General features: G+C 34.3%; 1 protein-coding gene across 2 annotated transcripts in view; it reads right to left on the bottom strand.

The window, feature by feature from the left end:
* GPC5 (glypican 5) overlaps positions 1–19,946 on the bottom strand; it is a 2,135,463-nt gene that overhangs the window by 1,363,032 nt on the left and 752,485 nt on the right. For both annotated transcript variants that reach the window (XM_056808065.1, XM_056808066.1), the window contains exon 6: positions 14,236–14,356. In XM_056808065.1, coding sequence (XP_056664043.1) covers positions 14,236–14,356 — 121 coding nt within the window. The remainder of the gene's footprint in view (positions 1–14,235; positions 14,357–19,946) is intronic.

The following is a 19,946-nucleotide window of genomic DNA, read 5'->3' as shown; positions in this document are numbered from 1 at the left end:
AAGAACTAGAAAGAGAAATCCCATTCAAAATCACCTTAGACAAAATAAAATACCTAGGAATCTACCTCCCAAGACAAACACAGGAACTATATGAACACAACTACAAAACACTCGCCACACAACTAAAACTAGACTTGAACAAATGAAAAAACATTAACTGCTCATGGATAGGACGAGCCAATATAATAAAAATGACCATCCTACCCAAACTTATTTATCTATTTAGTGCCATACCCATTGAACTACCAAAATACTTCTTCACTGATTTAGAAAAAACCATAACAAAGTTCATTTGGAAGAACAAAAGATCAAGGATATCCAGGGAAATAATGAAAAAAAACACATATGATGGGGGCCTTGCAGTCCCTGACCTAAAACTATATTACAAAGCAGCAGTCATCAAAACAATTTGGTACTGGATAAGAAACAGAAAGGAAGATCAGTGGAATAGACTGGGGGAAAGCGACCTCAGCAAGACAGTATACGATAAACCCAAAGATCCCAGCTTTTGGGACAAAAATCCACTATTCGATAAAAACTGCTGGGAAAATTGGAAGACAGTGTGGGAGAGACTAGGAATAGATCAACACCTCACACCCTACACCAAGATAAATTCAAAATGGGTGAGTGACTTAAACATAAAGAAGGAAACCATAAGTAAATTGGGTAAACACAGAATAGTATACATGTCAGACCTTTGGGAGGGGAAAGGCTTTAAAACCAAGCAAGATATAGAAAGAATCACAAAATGTAAAATAAATAATTTTGACTACATCAAACTAAAAAGCTTTTGTACAAACAAAACCAATATAACTAAAATCAGAAGGGAAACAACAAATTGGGAAAAAATCTTCATAGAAACCTCTGACAAAGGTTTAATTACTCATATTTATAAAGAGCTAAATCAATTGTACACAAAATCAAGCCATTCTCCAATTGATAAATGGGCAAGGGACATGGATAGACAGTTCTCAGATAAAGAAATCAAAACTATTAATAAGCACATGAAGAAGTGTTCTACATCTCTTATAATCAGAGAGATGCAAATCAAAACAACTCTGAGGTATCACCTCACACCTAGCAGATTGGCTAACATAACAGCAAAGGAAAGTAATGAATGCTGGAGGGGATGTGGCAAAATAGGGACATTAATTCATTGCTGGTGGAGCTGTGAACTGATCCAACCATTCTGGAGGGCAATTTGGAACTATGCCCAAAGGGTGCTAAAAGAATATCTACCCTTTGACCCAGCCATAGCACTGCTGGGTCTGTACCCCAAAGAGATAATGGACAAAAAGACTTGTACAAAAATATTCATAGCTGCGCTCTTTGTGGTAGCCCAAAACTGGAAAATGAGGGGATGCCCATCAATTGGGGAATGGCTGAACAAACTGTGGTATATGTTGGTGATGGAGTACTATTGTGCTAAAAGGAATAATAAAGTGGAGAAGTTCCATGGAGACTGGAACAACCTCCAGGAAGTGATGCAGAGCGAGAGGAGCAGAACCAGGAGAACATTGTACACAGAGACAAACACACTGTGGTATCATCGAACGTAATGGACTTCTCCATTAGTGGTGGTGTAATGTCCCTGAACAACTTGCAGGGACCCAGGAGAAAAAAACACCATTCATAAGCAAAGGATAAACTATGGGAGTGGAAACACCGAGAAAAAGCAACTGCCTGAATACAGAGGTTGAGGGGACATGACAGAGGATAGACTCTAAATGAACACTCTAATGCAAATACTATCAACAAAGCAATGGGTTCAAATCAAGAAAACATCTAATGCCCAGTGGACTTACGCGTCGGCTATGGGGGGTGGGGGGGAGGAAAAGAAAATGATCTATGTCTTTAACGAATAATGCTTGGAAATGATCAAATAAAATATATTAAAAAAAAAAAAGAAACATTCAAATGGATTTCCCAGTGTTCAAATTCATGCCCAGGGCCCATCAGTCACTTTTAGAGAGATTTTTATTGGTTTCAAAACTATAGACTGATATTTTTAAAATTGTTCCTGAATTACATGAGCTATCGACAAGAACTCTCTACATCCCATGACAATAGCCCACTTAGAATATACTCATAAAGTAAAATGTGATTTATATGTAGTCTCACTTCCTGCACAGGGGTGACAACATATGGAAATTATTTTACAGAGTTAGTATAACCAAGAGAACTTGAAGATATAACTAAAAACAACTGAGATTCTATGTTTAAGACAGAAATTAACACAAAAAATATATAGTGAATAGAATTTACTTGAATTCTATTATTAATCAACTCACTATGCAGGGATGCATTTATTGACAATGGAAGCCAAAAACCAAAATAAATGAACCACCACCAAAACTGATAGAGAGGGAACTAAGAAGAATTAAATTGATTTACATTGCTTCAAGGATAAAATGAGCTTCAGTCTCTTCATATGTAAAATAATGATATCAACATCATAAGATTGTTTTGAAGATCCAGTGAGATAATGGAAGGAAAACGTTTTGTAAAACCCATGCACTACATAAATGTCAATTTATTTATAATTAATATATAAAATTTAGTGAATAAAGCCAATAATAATTTTAATAGCAAATTGAGGTTGTATGCTTTTGCATAAGCCTTCTTTTTTTTGTGGAGAGCAACCATTTGTTTATACCCTAAATATTTTCTCAGAGTATTATGCTACTAATCACTTCCTTATTTTGGAAGCCCATTCTGGATTTGGTAGCAAGAGCACATTTCCTACCTAAGACTTTTTCTAGGAAAATCAAATCTAAGAAGACCCTGAAACTCTTCCCTTGCATCTCTATTTTTCTGTTATCTTGGGGTCTATGAAGACATTGGCTTGAAGCCTTCCCATGTATAATGTGGCAAAACCAAATGGATACAATGGCCATGTCTGAGAATGCATATTTATTAGAACATCTCCAAACCATGCAGTCTGGTTTTTTTGTCATCCTTTTCATTCTTCACCCATCAAAACCAGGATTCTGCCTCTGGTTTGGAGTAAAAATGTGACAGCTGGGGAATGAGTGCTCCTAAGACATCTAAATACGTGAATTTGATCAGCCAACAATTAGGCTCAGATTAGATAATGAAAACAAAAGCCATAGAGGAAACTATATAACTTTTCGAAAAGGTTAGGTCATCCTCATGAGTTTTATCCCCAGAGGGAGAAAACTGTTGTGACCCACAGTGTGACTTTGCAGCATCCATGTTTTCCTTTGGTGAACCCACAAGTCCAGGAGCAAGTAGGAAGCTCCTGGGGACATATCATCCCTGCATATTTGCTCTGGAAAGAGGAAAATGATATAAACTTCCTTTTTTCTCCTTCTCCTATCATATTCCTCTAATAAAATCCCCTCCTCCACATATACTCTCCATTTATCCTCCCTCTTGTCAAAGCCAACCCCTCTACATGTACCTTTCAATTAGCCCTTTCTATCTCTTCCAAAAGATAGATTTCACTATAATCCCTCTATCTCTGACTCTGCCTTTATTCTGATTCTGTCTCCATGTCACTACTTCTTTGTATATCTGTCATTCTGTCTCATTCTTTTTTCTCTCTTTGTGATTTAGAATCACTTCCAAGTCTCCTTCACTTAAGAAAAAAAGTCTTCACTAGCTTCTACTGCCTACAAATAGCTTCCCTCTTATTGGTGTGGTGGTGACAAGCATTTATTAAGTTCCTACCATGTGTTAAGAATTGTGTTAAACTCTTTACAACTATTATCTCATTTTATCTTTACAACATCCTTTGAAGGTAGAGGCTCTTATTATCCCCATTTTATAGTAGAGAACACTGAGGCAAATAGTGGTTAAGAAATTTGCCCAGAATCACATAGCTAATAAGTATCTAAAGCAGGATATGAAATCAGATTCAATGTTCTATCCACTGAAACACCTGTCTGCTTCTACCACCAACCAGTCACCCAGGATCATAACTTTAGCATCATCCTCAACTATTCACTCTCATTATACTATAAATACAATCAACAGCAAAATTATATTATTTCTATTGCAATTTTACATAGTTTTTAGATTGCCCCCACTCTCTAAATCCAATTATTCTTCTACTTTATATTAAAAGCTTATATTAATTATGTCTTTTGAATTCACAGTAATAGTTGCTGCCCACCTAAAATACCAATAGACTCAGAAAATATTCCAGAAAATGATAACTCATTTACATAGTTTTATACTTTTATAAAATACTCTTTAGACACTATATCTTACTTTATCATCATAAGGACTCAGTACATTAATATAAGTGTTATTTTTTTTTTGTTTTTTTTTTTGGATAGGGATACTAAGGCTCACATGGTTTAAGTGACTTCTTCAAGTTTAAACAGCCAATTAATGGTACAGCCAGGACTAGGACTTAGCCACAAGTAAGCAAACAAGTCTTCATGAGTTGTTAGGGACAAACCATTCCTCATCAGGAAGCCCACCTTTTAGTGATGTCTCTTTGTACTTACCTGAGCTGTTCTCAGATAACAGACACATCATTCATCACTTGGCCCAATCTCAAGGACCTTGCAGCATGGAAGGAACTGCCAGCATTGTATTCCATTGGTAAAGCCATTAAGAATCCATGGTTACCCATACTCCACAATGAAATGCAGGAGAAAAATGACTTCAGTGAAGGGACCCAAACTTTACCCTCAAATTAATACCTAATATTGACAAACTTGTCAATGCCTATTTTCCCCTCAAAGCAAGTTTTGTTCTTATTAATGGCTTTATATTAACAACTTGTGAAACAGATGTAAAAATTTTATTATTATATTATTATAATTATTAATATTATATATTATATTATATATTATATATAATAATAATAAATATTAGCATCCTCATTTAGAAAGTGCTTTGCAAACTTTAAAGTGAGATAGATATAAAGGTGAGCTGTTAATAGGATGTAGATGAGGAAATGAGTTTCAAAGTGACTAAGATTTCTTTAAGGTAAACAGAGCTATTAAGCTATTATATGGGAAAAAACTCCTTCTGATTCTTGGTCTCATGCTCCTCTTTCACCTCTAAACAAAGAGAATATACAGCAAAGTGTTGAAATATAGCTATATAAGATAGGTAGTTTAAGAGTTAGGGTGCTATACAAGGAATATGGAAGACCTAAGTTTGAATCCTGATGCAGACATTACTTAGCTTATGATTCTGATAAAAATCTGTTAAAATTTCATTTTAATTTGTTCCCATGTCTGTAAAACAAACAAAAACAAGAACAATTACCTGAAGATAACATATATAAAGTCCTAATGAATAAATGCTGGTTATTTCCTATATGGGCATATCTATCTGTAAGTAATAATTTTAGGTAGCAACTGTATAGTCCTTTAAGACTTGCAAAGTATTATTGTCTCATTTTATCATCATAGCAAGTGTGGGAGTGAATATTATTGTTATTTTCCATTTTATCATATGAAGAAACTCAAGGTCAACAGAGGTTAAGGGACTTACTGATGGACACATTAATAGTAAGTTTCTAAGGTGGGATTTGAAGTCAGGTCTTCCTGATTCCAGGTTCAGAGCTCTATGCACTATATCTCCTAGACATTTTTCTCTATATTAAAGACAATGTGTCCTTACACCATAGCCAACTCATGTCTTTTATATCACATTTTCTTTTGAATTTATTCCACAAAGAAGTCACTGCAATGGTGAGAACTTTAATCTCCTCAGCAAATTAAATCTGGAGGATTGTTTTAATACTTAGACTAGTATACATGGCAGATATTGCCTCTACCAAAAAAGTATATATATATATATATATATATATATATATATATATATATATATATATATAACCTTGAGAGGTGGATAGTTCAGGGAATAGAATTTAATGCTTCTTTTTTTGGGAAGATCAGAAGCATTTTATATGAATAAAAACATTTTTTATTCTATGTGAAATAAATGCATGGTGCTGCAGTCATTTAAGGAAACACATTTTCTAAGACTAATCCAAATTCCATTATTGAAGACACTTTCAAACAGAGTTCTTAAACTCATTTCCAGTTGATTATGCACTAATTGGCATGGTTAGCTTTATGCTGACAATTGATTTTTCTAGGTGAAGTGGTCTATAGTGAAGTCAATCTGTTATCCCACAATTCCCTCAAATGCAATCTTCCATTGAATCTATCCAGATAAACTAATTGTTAAATTAGATAACCACTACAGGTTATTGAAGGCATTTCCAATATTTTTTTTTCTTTCTGCACCAAAAGGTAACTACAAGTATAATGGCCTTATCCCTTAGTTGTGAATATGGTCATATGAAGTGTCAACAATTTAAGCATATTTTGAAGTAGAAATCCCTGAACATTTTCTGGAGAAGAATATAAATAAAATGAATATTTTGAGAAAGGGAAGGGAAAAGAGTGAGGTTCTGGAACACAAGCCTGAGGGTGTCACTGAATGTAGACTACTATTTCTTGACCAATCAAGTCAGAATTTGGGACTAACTATTTGGAGATCCTCTGTTAGAAGACAGACACACACACACACACACATCTTTTTCAGCAGATATTCCATATTATTGCAGAAGGTAAAAGGTTTTAGAGAGAGAAGCAAGAGTTTCAGAGGCAGCTTGAAATATACAGCCAAAAGAATGTTTCAGAAAACCTATTCTTTCTTTTTTACTGCAGATACTTCCATTTCTCTCTTGATAATTCTTTTAAGACAATTCTTACAGTTTTAAAATAGAATCTGCCCATAGTCTATTCACTTGAAAAGCAGACTCATTGGGCTACCACATATATCCACCATCCTAGGAACAGAGTGATTCCAATGGTGAAGCAATTCTTCCATAAAATGTCTGACTCTTATTTCACTATAAGCCAAACATTAAAGGGTAAATAAGATACAAACCAGGAAAATATCCATCAAACTTATGATTTCTAAGATATAAATATAAACTATATTTCCTAAACTTAAAAATGCCTAAAAAGTGCTTACTTCTATGAAAGAACGTCTCTGTGTGGGTTTCTTATCTCTCTGTCTCTCTTCCTTTATCTCTATATTCTCTCTGACTCTCTTTTTTGTCCTTTGTTCCATCTGTACCCCCAACCCCCGCCATTTTTCAATTCCAAAATAGTAAAAGACATTGCAGAAAACAACAATATGCTTTAATTTAACATGGGAAATTATGAGCCTTCGGTAAAGACATCATTACATAAAAGCTTTTACTAAAAATTGAGCCCCATTTTTAACAGTTAAAAAAGGAAAACTCTCAGTTAGGTACTTAAATTACTTTTCTACAGATGGGAAGCAGGTAAGGTAATTCTAAGTCCTGGGTCATTAACTGCTCTACTATTTGGATCTCACAGCAGCTCAGCAGTGAGCACAATTTTAACATCTGACATTGCTTCACTTGAAAAAGAATCGCTGTTATACAATATTAAAGACAAATGACTAGATAAATGTTACTTTTCTGCTGACATCTTAGCCCTAAGCATATTTTTGTTAAGATGAACAGCAAGAAATTCCAGAATCAGTTTGTCTGGAGAATACCTTAATGAAAATAGGTAATTGAAAGAGCAGCACTACACAGTGAAATGCATTAAAAGGCATGAAATGTTATTTTCAGTTTCATCATCACATGGTGCTGATCACTAGAGGATGATTCTGTTTGAAGTAAATATCTAAGAACACCAAGGTTTTCCTTTGGGCAGAAATTATGACTCAGTGGTGACCTGAACAAAAATTTTTACATCTCTGTCTCTTCTTTGTAGTCTTCATCAGCTAGTCATGGCTATACATAGGCAGCATCAAATTCTCCAGGCATAGGTAGGATATAGGATGGAATAAACTTGTAAAAAAAAAAAACAACAGAAAAAAAGCCTCACACTTATTTGATTAATATGTATGGATCAGAAATAACAATGATAGGGAGCATTTATATTCTCTTTAAAAATTTGTATTGAACTTCACAAATACAATCTCAATTTAGCTACAAAATAACCAAAAAATGTTGTTGCTTTTATTATCCTCATTTTACAGATGAGGTAACTGAGGCAAGCAACTTGCCCTGGATCACACAACTAAGAAATGTCTGAGGTAGAATTTGAACTCAGGTCTTTTTTACTCCAGATTGAGTTTTCTATCCAGAGCCCCACTTAGTGGTCCAGGAAGGGGACAAAATCATGGAAGCATAGACATATAGATGTGATGGGAACCTTAGATGCCATCCTAGTCCAGTTTCCTAATTTTGAAGAAATAAATTGCAACCTGAAGAAATTAATTGACTTTTCCAAGGTTCTAAAAGGAGAAAGTATAGAGTTGAACCCAAACTCTCTGATTACAAATTTAGTACATTCACTGGGCAGCAAATATGTCTCCCTTTTGTATAAAAGGAATGAAGTAGTTGGTCTGTTGTGGATAGAGTACTGGGACTGGAATCAGAAAGACTCATCTTCTTGAGTTCAAATCTGGCCTCAGACAGTTACTAGCTATGTGACCCTGGCCAAGTTACTTAATCTTGTTTGCCTCATTTCTTTATCCATAAAAGTGAGCTGGAGAAGAAAATAGCAAAGCACTCCAATATCTTTGCCAAGAAAAAAAAAACCCAAATGGGGTCAGGAAAAGTCAGGAATAACTGAAAAACGACTGAACAAAGAATATCTATAGGGCACTCTGCTTCCTATTCTCCTTGGCCATCATGCACAAGCTATTGTTTATTCCTATATCTTTTGAGGCATATAACTCTAAGTCTCTAATTCCTTATGTCACAATTCAAGTGTTAGGCATATAAGCACTCAGTAAGAATTCATTGAATTGCATTTTTGAATGGCAAGCAAAAATCAAAGGATACATTCTCAATGAGTAGGAATTTCAAGACAAGTCTTCTGAAGGCAAATCTATCCTCTAGTCTTCAATTTTCCCTATCATATTTTCATTTAATACCTTTGTAACTTGAATGGAAGGAATTTCAGGTTGGGTTTCTAGGTGGCCAGAGTTACCGTAGATTCATGAAGAGTTATTTGCACTTGCACCGCCCTCAAATTATAGAATGTAGGTAGCCATATGCTAAATTACACTTTAGGCTGCTTGGGGAGGCTTATATCATGTTTTTACTTCTACCTCTTTGACTAGTCTATCTCTGGCTCCCTCACAGCTTCCATTTTTTCTTTGGTCCAAAGAAAGAAACTCACACCCTTTTCTCTTAATTCTTTCTATTCTGTTCATTGGCTACCTCATTCATCCCCTTTTTGCATATCACTTCTAACAAGATGACTCTTAAATCTCTATCACTAACCCTGACTATTCTCTGTTTTGCGTACTCAACTACTTATTGGAAAAGTCCACTGGATATCTTACTCTCACTTCAAACTCAAAATGTCCCAGCCAAAATCATATTCCAAATGCTTCTATTTGGCATGTAAAACCCTTCCAAATCTGGATCTAGGCTTATAGCACATTGATCTCCTTCACACTCTCTAGTGTGTATGTATTTCAGCCAAACTGATTGCCTTGTTGGTTCCTGTATTCTATATTTGAACTCCCATTTCCCTGTCTTTTAAAATGCCACTCCTCACGTCTGGAATGCACTTCCCTCTCAGCCTCACCCCATAGAATGTGTGATATTCTTTAAGTTTGAGCTCAAGGATTTCAAAGGACCTTTAATAGCTATTAGTATCCTCCCCCCCCTCCCCAGAACTGTGTGTTTATTTTGAATATATTTTTAATTCACCTACTTATGTAAATAGAGTCCCCTTGCTTTAAAGACCAAACAAAAAGCAAAGCAAGCTTCTTACAGGCTGAGACTATTTCCAGCTCCAGAATCTAGCCATATCAGAGTGCCTGGCACACAGGACTCACTTATAAATCCTTGTAGAATTAATGAATGATTCAACCTTCCCATAATTCCTAATATCATCAGCATTCTCCAGCCACATGAACTAGAAATAGCAATTATCTTCATCTCCTCCCTGTCTTTTACCCTCCACATCCAATCCTTTTCCACCTTACTGATTCAGTGTCTTCATGTGTCCTCACCTGGCACCCTCTCAATCATATCTTCATTATGTCCCTCCCAGATTGCTGTGATAATCTCCTAATTGGTCTTCCTGTCCACTTCTCCACTCTTCTCCATTTGATACAATACCAGAGTAATCTCCCTAATGCATGGCTTTGCATCATTATTTTGCTCAGAATCCTTCGATGCCACCACACTGCCTCCCAGATCTTCAGCCTGTCATTTAAGACCACCTGCAGTCTGGCTCCTACCTATCTTTCCAGTCATTTCACAGCACTGAACTACAAAAATACATCCTGAACTTGCTCCCATCCTCATGTGTTTACATAGACTATTGGCTTAATCTATTTCTGATGAAATGGTTCAAGTTTCCCAGATCTTACCTTTCCCGTAAATTAGTCCCTAATCCTAACAGGTCCACGTAATCTCCCTGTGCTTTTTAGTGTTTCCCCAAAGTAATAGTATTCTTATTTGTATTAGAGTTATCTCCACATGCATTTTCCAACAGTAATGTTTCTTTTTAGTGTCTCATCATGGCATGGAGGTGATTGGGGCACTCAAAAAATCATTCCAGAAGAGTGGAAATTCTGGGAGTCAAGTTGGAAAAGCATCAAGCAGGAGGCTAGTGGCAAGGACTGTCCATGACCTAAAGAATGTTTTAGTAAAGCTCTGAGAGCCTTTTCACCTGGTTATCTCAAAGCAATAAATTTTGGGGTCATAAAGACTGTAAAATTCTATCTACTGGGGGCAACTGGGTGGCTCAGTGGATTGATAAGTGGTCCAGAAACAGGATGTATTGGGTTAATATCTAGCCTTAGACACTTCCTAGCTGTGTGACCCTGGGAAAGTCACTTGGCCCCTATTGCTTATTGGTTCTAAGATGGAAGGTAAGGGTTTATAAAAAATATTATCTACTTATCTGTAGGAACACTGTGATTAGAATGGATGGGTAAGCATATAAAATCAGAGAAAATAAAATCAATACTAGACTAATGATTTCATTAATATGCAGAACACTTAGATGATGAAACTCCTGTCAGAGGAGTTTGACACACTCTCTGAAATGCATAGTTTTAGAAAGACACTAGAACATTGGGAAGGTAAATGAATTGCCCAGGGTCACATAGTCAGTATATTCCAGGGGAAAAATCTTCCTGGTTTTGCAATTAGCTCTATAGTAACTATACTCTGCATAGTCTACATAGCTAGAAAGTTTTGTTGTTGTTTTAACGACATAACCTTGAAGAATTGAAGTTTGGGGGTGTCTGTGACATATATTTCAAATACACATCATACACTTTGCATACAAGAAATAATTAGCAAATATGTTTTGAATTTGTGAAAGCGAGATTTGGGAGAGTTTTTGTCTCTATTTTACAAGCATGCAATGTCAGTATCCCGTACACATCCAGAAGAAATGAGCCAGTACCACTTACAAATTAAAGGAAACAATTTGATGCCGACATTTGTAAGTGATTAGGGGGCTTGACATCAAAGTGGGAATGACATCAAAATGACCCTCAGTTTATATTCCGAGATATGCCCTCGCTGCCCCTTCTTCCCTGACCCTTACCCTTTGGCAAACACATAATATAACCTTATTAGTGGAAAAAGATTTGGGGAACCTTTAGAGAGCTGTCACTAGGGAGGGGCCTTTTAACTGCACTCTGATGCAGGGTGATACCACCGTCTTCAGCTCTCAGGCTTGGAACACATATTGTCAGCACTGAGAGCCCCTGAACAACCACAAACTCCTATTGACACTGAGCAGAGCTGCCAGGTGGCACCAAGGGGACACGTACCGTACCGTAGCAATACCTCACTAGGAAGAGATGGGTTTCTGCTAACCTCTAAAATGAATTCCAATCTAATCCTGCGAGTAGAAATTAAAAGAGAAAGTCCTCGAGGAAAATATTTTATGTTAAACCACAAGGAAGTCCTACCAGAAAGCCATAATCAGTCCCAGTTCTCTGAACCACAAATCAAAGACGTGCACCTCCATTAAAGTGCAAACTAACTCAGGGTGAAAGGAATACGGTTTTTTATGAGAAGAGAAACAAATATAGGATGTGAGAGAGAGAGAGAGAGAGAGAGAGAGAGAGAGAGAGAGAGAGAAGAGAGAGATGGAAAGAGAGAGATAGAGAGAGAGAGAAAGAGAGAGAAAGAATGAGAGAGATAGAAAGAGAGAGAAGAGAGAGATGGAGAGAGAGAGAGATAGAGAGAGAGAGAAAGAGAGAGAAAGAAAGAGAGAGAGAGATAGAAAGAGAGAGAAGAGAGAGATGGAAAGAGAGAGAGAGAGAGAGAGAGAGAGAGATAGAGAGAGAGAGAAAGAGAGAGAGAGAGAGAGAGAGACACTTTTAAGGGTTTATATCTTGAATCCTGTCAATAGAAAAGTGAAAGTGTGTTAAATTACCAACAAGTTATTCTTTCTTCTCCCCAAGGACAAAGGTAGGTAAGTCTACTCTCTTTTTACATCATGTGCTTGGTGTGGGTTTATCCCACTCAGCCCTATGTGGTGCCTTTCCTCCCTTTTTAGCAATTCCTCCTATATCACCTAGAATATTTGTTAGCGATGAACCAAGGGGAGGTATTTCTAGAGGCTTATGGAGTCCTGATGTTAATGGTGATTAGCATCATTAGCTGACAAGCCTCCCTGAGCAGTTGCAAAATTTCAGGGCCACTCATTCAACATCTTCCCTAGGGGAACGTAGGGTGAATGGAAACCATAAGCAGATTGGTTCTGATAATCCTTCACAGTTATAAAGCATTGTACTTTGGAATTACCATACATTATGAAATACACTTAGAAAAGTAGTCTAACTAATGCCTTTTTCAGGATAAAATAAGAAAAGATTATGAAGAAGATAATATGGTTTTCTTGTAGTGATATGGATTTATGGGCAAAAGGCACTGTACAGGTCTTCTAGTCCAACTAGCTCATTTTACAGAAGAGGAAACTGAGGCTTAGAAAGGTAAAGATAATTACCCAAGGCCTCCCAGGAATGAAATAGCTAAGTTGGGATTCAAAGCTAGGTCATCTGCTACCATAAACACAACTCTTTCCAATCCATCATACTGCTTCCATTTTGCTATTAACCAAACCAAACACAAGACTCTTGAGAAACAGAGGATGTGAGTTCAAACCATACATTTCTGATATTTAAATATGATATTTGGCCTTACACTCAGTTTTTTCAGCTATAAAATGAGGAAAGTGTATAGGTAACCTCTGAGGTCCTTTCCATTTGTAAATATATGATCTGAGGGAAAAAACCCAAACAAACCAAGAGCAGGTTTTACTTTATAAAAATGAAAGGAAAAAATTCACAATCTGAGTTATGAAGTGAAGCACCAATAAGAAAATCCTCCCTAATTCAGGTTTTACAATATTTTATTTTAGCAAATAGAATTTACCAAATTGGCAAAGCTAGAACCTATATCACTGTATTTATTAAAATACTAAAGAAACATAAGAATAAGATACTGTTTTCTTTCATAACAATTCGGGCCAAAAGCAAGTTTGACATAAAACAAAGATTTTTCTATTTCTTTGTGTAATTACTGTCATTCTATATGCTTACCTTATATAAAGGTTAAATACATATAAGTAAAAAATCAGTATGTACATACACACATATATGTGTGTATAAATACATGAATATATACACATATATATACACATATATGTATATATACATATGAATTCATACATAACAATGGGCAGCCCTGGAAATGAATGCCACAAAAATTATTCCTATTTCTAGCTTTTTTTACTTACTTTAAAAAATAAATGCAGCTGGAAACTTCACAGGAGAGCTTGGAATATTATGAAGAAGGTTTTTTGGCAGCTTTCTATTTTTTCTGACATGTATTATCCTTAATTGTTAATGAAAGTAAGCATAGATATTCATATGTCTAAAGCTCATTGGTTGAGGATCAAGTTTTATCCTGGGATTCTTATCATTGATTATAATGCTGACGAGCTGTCTAGAAACTCACAGGTACAGATGGTCCTGGCATTAGGCTAACTTTTCACTTTCATAAGCCATATGCAATGCACTAAACTAACTAATTAGTAATAACTTAGGCAAACGTATTTCACACAGTTTCTTAATTTCAAGAGAAAGTAACATATCAAACTGTAGCATTAATTAAGCCTCTTTCACTATTATCTTTATTGAACATTTTGCTGTAAGTGCATCAATACCTTCAGGTTATCCCCAAAAGAAAAGTCAACTTACCTGAATAACATGTTTCAGTTTATCAATAATTTGGTTTATGATAGGATCAGTCCCTTTAACTTTCACTTCTGGATTTCCAGATTGAGCTTTAATTCCATTTCCAACCACACGATGGGTATAGCTAATGAAGTAAAAGAAATATGCATTTAAGGCCATGATCATAAGAATTATTTATTTGTGACTGCTATTTAAACCTAATCCCATGTCTATTTCAATCATCTCAATGAAATTCCATTTCATATATTTTTGAAGAAAGGTGATGGATTTTATTTTGAAAAGAAGATTTCAGATGATAATTTTCAAATTACCTTCTTTTTTTGAGCATCATGTACAAAAATGCCAGAGATGATGCTTTAAAATATTCTTGCACTGTTTATGAAATTGGAAATGTTTTTTTCTAAAAATAAAGATCAGTTTTTATCAATGAAAAATGACTTTTGAAATAGGTGATTTGAAGTAACCTTGGTCAATTATTTTAAAAGATTATAAATTTATTTCTATCTTCATTTCAAACAATAAGATTTCACAGTCTACAAAATATTTTTGGTGAAAAAAATCATTTGAGTTTAAGAATGAAACACAATTTGAAATCCAGAACCTGGGGGGTAAAATCAGGTTAGCTATTTATTTTTTTATGCAAACCTAGACAAGATGTTTATTTTCTCTGGGTCTTAGTTTTCTTATTTCTAAATTGAAGGTATTAGAAAAAAAATTGTATTCAAGTACCCAAGCTTCATCTATCATTCTATATGTTTTCTACAAATTGCATCATCAATTTAAGGACCTGATTGAGAAGGATAATTGTTACTAAGCTAATAATTTTTAATAAATTAGAAAATGTGACCTAATATAAGCATGTAATTAAATTTTCTCAAGTTGGGCATATATGTTCATCTATACTACCTTTTTAATATTGGAAATTATAAAACTGTCATATAATGCCAATTGTTTGATGAAGCTGAATATTTTAAATGAACATATATACAATAACTCACAGAATTACTATAACCATATAAAGCAAACTCACATATATTAAAAATAGCTGATCAGAAAGTCTAAAAGAACATAATCAATCAGCATTAATTAACTACAAAAATATACAAAATATACATATATACATATACATATATATATACACACATATATGTACATATTTTATACATGTACAAATAAATGTATATAGCCTAAACACATATATGTATAAATTAATTATTATATACTAAATGCCAAATAAAGATTATAATCTAATATTTCTCAATCCTAACTCTACTGCTAAATATTCAAATTTGTCGTAAGTGACCATTCAGACTGTCTCAATTTTAGCACAATGGCTCTCAGTAGCTCAGGAAATGGGAACTGAAAGTCTAGAAAAAGGATGTTGGCAGGAACAGGTACAGGAGCATGGAAACAGAATGAGGGAAAAGAGGAAAACCAGTTTATTTGATAGGTTTTAAGAAGCATGGATTTGTCATCTCTACTAGAGCCCTTGTTATTCTGATGAGGAAACTGAAGCCAAGTAAGCTAAATTCTCCAAGGTTACACGTGACAAATCATGAAGTCAGAACTTGAAGTCGAGTGCTCATATGTCAAAGCCCACAGTCTTTTCATTGCATCATACAAACAACCTTGTGATATGCCTGCTGGACAACATATATTCTAGGATTTCAGAAAAGCATGAGTTCACTATGGGTATATATTTGCCCAGAGTCATTGCTGATGTTGAAGGGACTGAGAAAAGATAGGGACACTCATTCATTTTTGGTGGATCTATGAATTCAACTAAATTCATAACACGGACAGATAGTCCTGTGTTCAAACTTAGTCTCAGATACTTCCTACTTCTGTGATTTTCATACAAAATACTTAACCCCCATTTCCTAGACCTTGCCATTCTTCTGCCTTAGAAACAATACATAGTATTGATTCTAAGATGTATAAAGGTTAAAAGAAAAAAAACAGAAATTGATTTAAAATTAAGGTAACAAAATGAGCAAAAAGTCCATGTCTTAAAAGATCTTTTTTAATTCAGAGATTTCACTGTCAGTCATGTATACCACAAGGAAGTCATTAATAAAAAGCAAGTCCCCGTGTATTTCCTTAATTGTAATTAAATAAACATAAAATTTTATTTTTTAAAGTTAATAAGGTTACTTTATTACAATAAATAAAAGTATTTGTTACAATGTGTTTATAGCAATAATTAAGAAATAAAATATATGCCTATAAATTGGAGAATTCTTAAATTGTTACAAGTATAAAATCACAAATTGTGGCAAAATTTTATAGCCAATATCTCTGACAAAAGCCGCATTTATCAAATGTATAACGAACTGACTCAAATTTAAAATAATATAATTCATTGGTCAAAGGATATGAACAGGCAGGTATCAGAGGAAGAAATTAAAACTATCTATAGTCATAAGAAGAAATACTCTAAATCACTATTAATTAGAATAAACCAAAGTAAAATAACTTTGAGATACCTCCTCCCATATATCATATTGACTAATATGTTCAAAAAGGAAAATGAAAATTTTGAAGGGAATTTGAGAAAATAGTCCCACTTATATACTGTTGGTATGGCTGTGAACTGATACAACCATTCTGTAGAGCAATATGGAACCACATCCAAAGGCCCATAAAATTGTGCATTTCCTTTGACACAGCAATACCATCACTTGGTCTGTATCCAAAATAGATCAGAGAGAAGGGGAAAGGATTTGCTTGAACAAAAAATATTTTTGGAATCTCTTTTTATAGTGGCAAAGAAAGGAAAGTTGAGTGGGTGTTCATAAGTTAGGGAATGGCTGGAAAAATTGTGATAAACATTTGTAAAGGAATACAATTGTGCCATAAGAAATGATGAACAAGATGAGTTCCAAAAAATCCAGAAAAACTCATATAAACCAGTACAAAATGAATTGAAAAGAACCAGGAAAACAGTGGATAGTAACAGAAATATTATATGATGATCAATTTGCTTTATCAGCAAAGAAAAAGTTTCTAAGATATCTACAAAGGACTCATGATGAAAATGCTATGCACAACCAAAGAAGAACTGCTGGAACTTGATTGCATATCAAAGCATGCCATCTTTCACTTTGTTTCCTTCAGTGAGTTACTTAGTGTGTTATATGTATCTTCTGTTAATGCCTAAGCAATATAGAAATATGTATTGCATGAAAACATTGGTATAACCTGTATCAGACTAATGATCATGGAGGGGGGAGGGAAGTAAAGCAGGGAGAGAATCTGAGTGATAAAATATCAAAAATCAATTGTTGAAAATTGTTCCTCCGTGTAATTAAAAAACCTTTAAATAAAATTTTTAAAAATTTGCACATGAATATAAAAGAATATTTCTGTTCTATAAGAAGCTATCAATATGATGAATGCAGAGAAATAAGATAAAATTTTCATTAACTAATATAAAACAAAGTTAGCAGATACAGGAAAACATATACAATAATAATTATCTAAATGGAAAGAACAACCACCACCATGAAATGATAATGAAATCTGTATTCCTATCCACCCAAAAAGACATGAGAACACACATTCCTTCTTTTTTTACAACTGTGGGAGATGTTGAGTACATTGAGTAATGTGGGAGTTATTTAGGGGAAAGTATATATTATCAAATGAAGGCTCCTGAAAAATAAAATGAATCAGTTTTGTAGTAAGAAAGTAAGCCTAAACACAGACAATGGCACCTTTCACATAGTAGGGAGATGGCAGTCCTTGTGCTATGGTGATGATCCATTTGATGGAAGTGGAAAGTACTAAAGATACTCTATTAATTTCTGTTAAACATTGTATTTGTCCATGTCAATTATCTAATTTCAAGACTTGTATGTTATGTTTTATAATCTCTAACCTATACTAGTTGCATAAATATGTGTATTTTTATAGGAGTAGGAACTAGGTGATGGTCTAGCTCCAGTTCTACCCCTAAAAGTGACTTTGATCTAGGCAAATTGAAGCCACTGGATGCTGTCATCTCCATCTTAGATTCTATAATTCTGAATTATCATAATTGATGAGACAATTTAGGAAATATTGATTTACCAAGGATTCATCAAATAAGTCATTGCATGCAATTATTCTAATTTAGAATAATCAATTATGTAAAATTTAACAGTCGTATTTGTATGAGGAACCCATAATTTATATTACAAAACTTTGGTCTCTTAACAACCTTTCTTATTAATGCTTTTTTTTAAAAACAAAACCAAAAGGCAAACTTAATCAAGTCACTTATGATATGACTTTACATATTCCATGTAATATAATTACTTTTACTATGTATCTATATCCTGATGCAAGCTAATATTTATCAGACAAAAGAAAAAAGAATGACATAAAAAAGAAAATATTTCTTTCCCTTTGCAATAAAGTAGAGAATATATGAAAAATTCTCTAAATCAAATATCATAACACAAAGATAACTTTCATCTTTCTCATATTCTTTTTCTTCTAAAAAGATTTCTTAACTTTTTTTGCACTTAAACATATTCAACAATTAAGTAATTCACAAATGTCTATGCAGAGACACATCGGTATTTTTTAACGTGGGCTAAATGATCCTGTCAGCACTAACTGAGCAAATTGGAATCTTAGCATGACACAAAAACTCCTTCCCAATAGACTTTAATTTATATGCAAAATATGTTTCTCAAATGCAAAGAAAAAATATGAAACAGACACTCAGTTTGAGAGTTCTCTCATTACAAAGTTTTAATAAGTCATTAATCACTTTGGGGTTTTTTCCCCCTCTAATGTACAAGTAATGGCTAAAACACAGTAAGGATCCCCACAGAGGTTGCATGACTTGAGAAAATGCTGTTCAGTTTTCAATGAGAGGGAGAAAAAAATGAGAGAGAAAGACAAATTTCTTGTTAGAGAAATAATAGCCCCACCATCTGTGCTCATTTCTTCTATGTAGGCCTGGTAATGTATCACATCAGTTTAATAGGCATACTTGGTCCCAAAGTACTATTCATTTTCATCAACACAGAAAAATGTACACACTGATATATTTGTATTCTATAAAAATGTTTTAAAATGATGATTAACAATATATCAGTTCATTCTGTATTCACTATATGAATATTCATGTGATGCACTAATAAATCTGAAGCTATGAACATTCCAAGGAAGTAGTTACTCTTGACTCCATTGAAATTTCCTGTTTGAAAATGAGGCTGTGTCCCATGAACTGACATTGATTTCACTTCACTTTGAACATAATAGGATTTAGCTTTGAATTTATTCTGAGTGGGCTATTTTGAAGAGCACCTCTACAATTTCAGCAAAACCCATCTGGGCTTTTTCACTGCAACTGGAATTCATTAAAAAATAGGCTAAACAGTACCTGTCTCTGATGATTTAGGTAAGCTTTTGGAATAGTCACTCTAGGATAGTATGTGAGTGGCTCACAATTGATGCCAGATGAGCCCCCCCAAAAATGGTCATTCCCTTTCCTGTTCATTAAACCACTCTTTCAATCCTTGTTGGACAGTAAAGTCTGAGACTGGGTGTTATTTTTTTAAAGCCTAGATTTTGGTAATTTGGGGTTACTTTATTTTCTCATTAGCTTACATGGATAACAGATAGAAGACTGGATGCCACAAATATTCTTGAGATATTTAAGAAATCCAAAATTCTGTACCTCTTAGGTTATGAGAAATTTCCTAAAATATGTTTGGCTA

The sequence above is a fragment of the Monodelphis domestica genome, chromosome 8 (assembly GCF_027887165.1).
Source record: "Monodelphis domestica isolate mMonDom1 chromosome 8, mMonDom1.pri, whole genome shotgun sequence".
Classification (NCBI taxonomy): domain Eukaryota; kingdom Metazoa; phylum Chordata; class Mammalia; order Didelphimorphia; family Didelphidae; genus Monodelphis; species Monodelphis domestica.
Note: the sequence above shows the minus strand (reverse complement) of the source record. Positions and strands in the feature narration are given on the sequence as shown.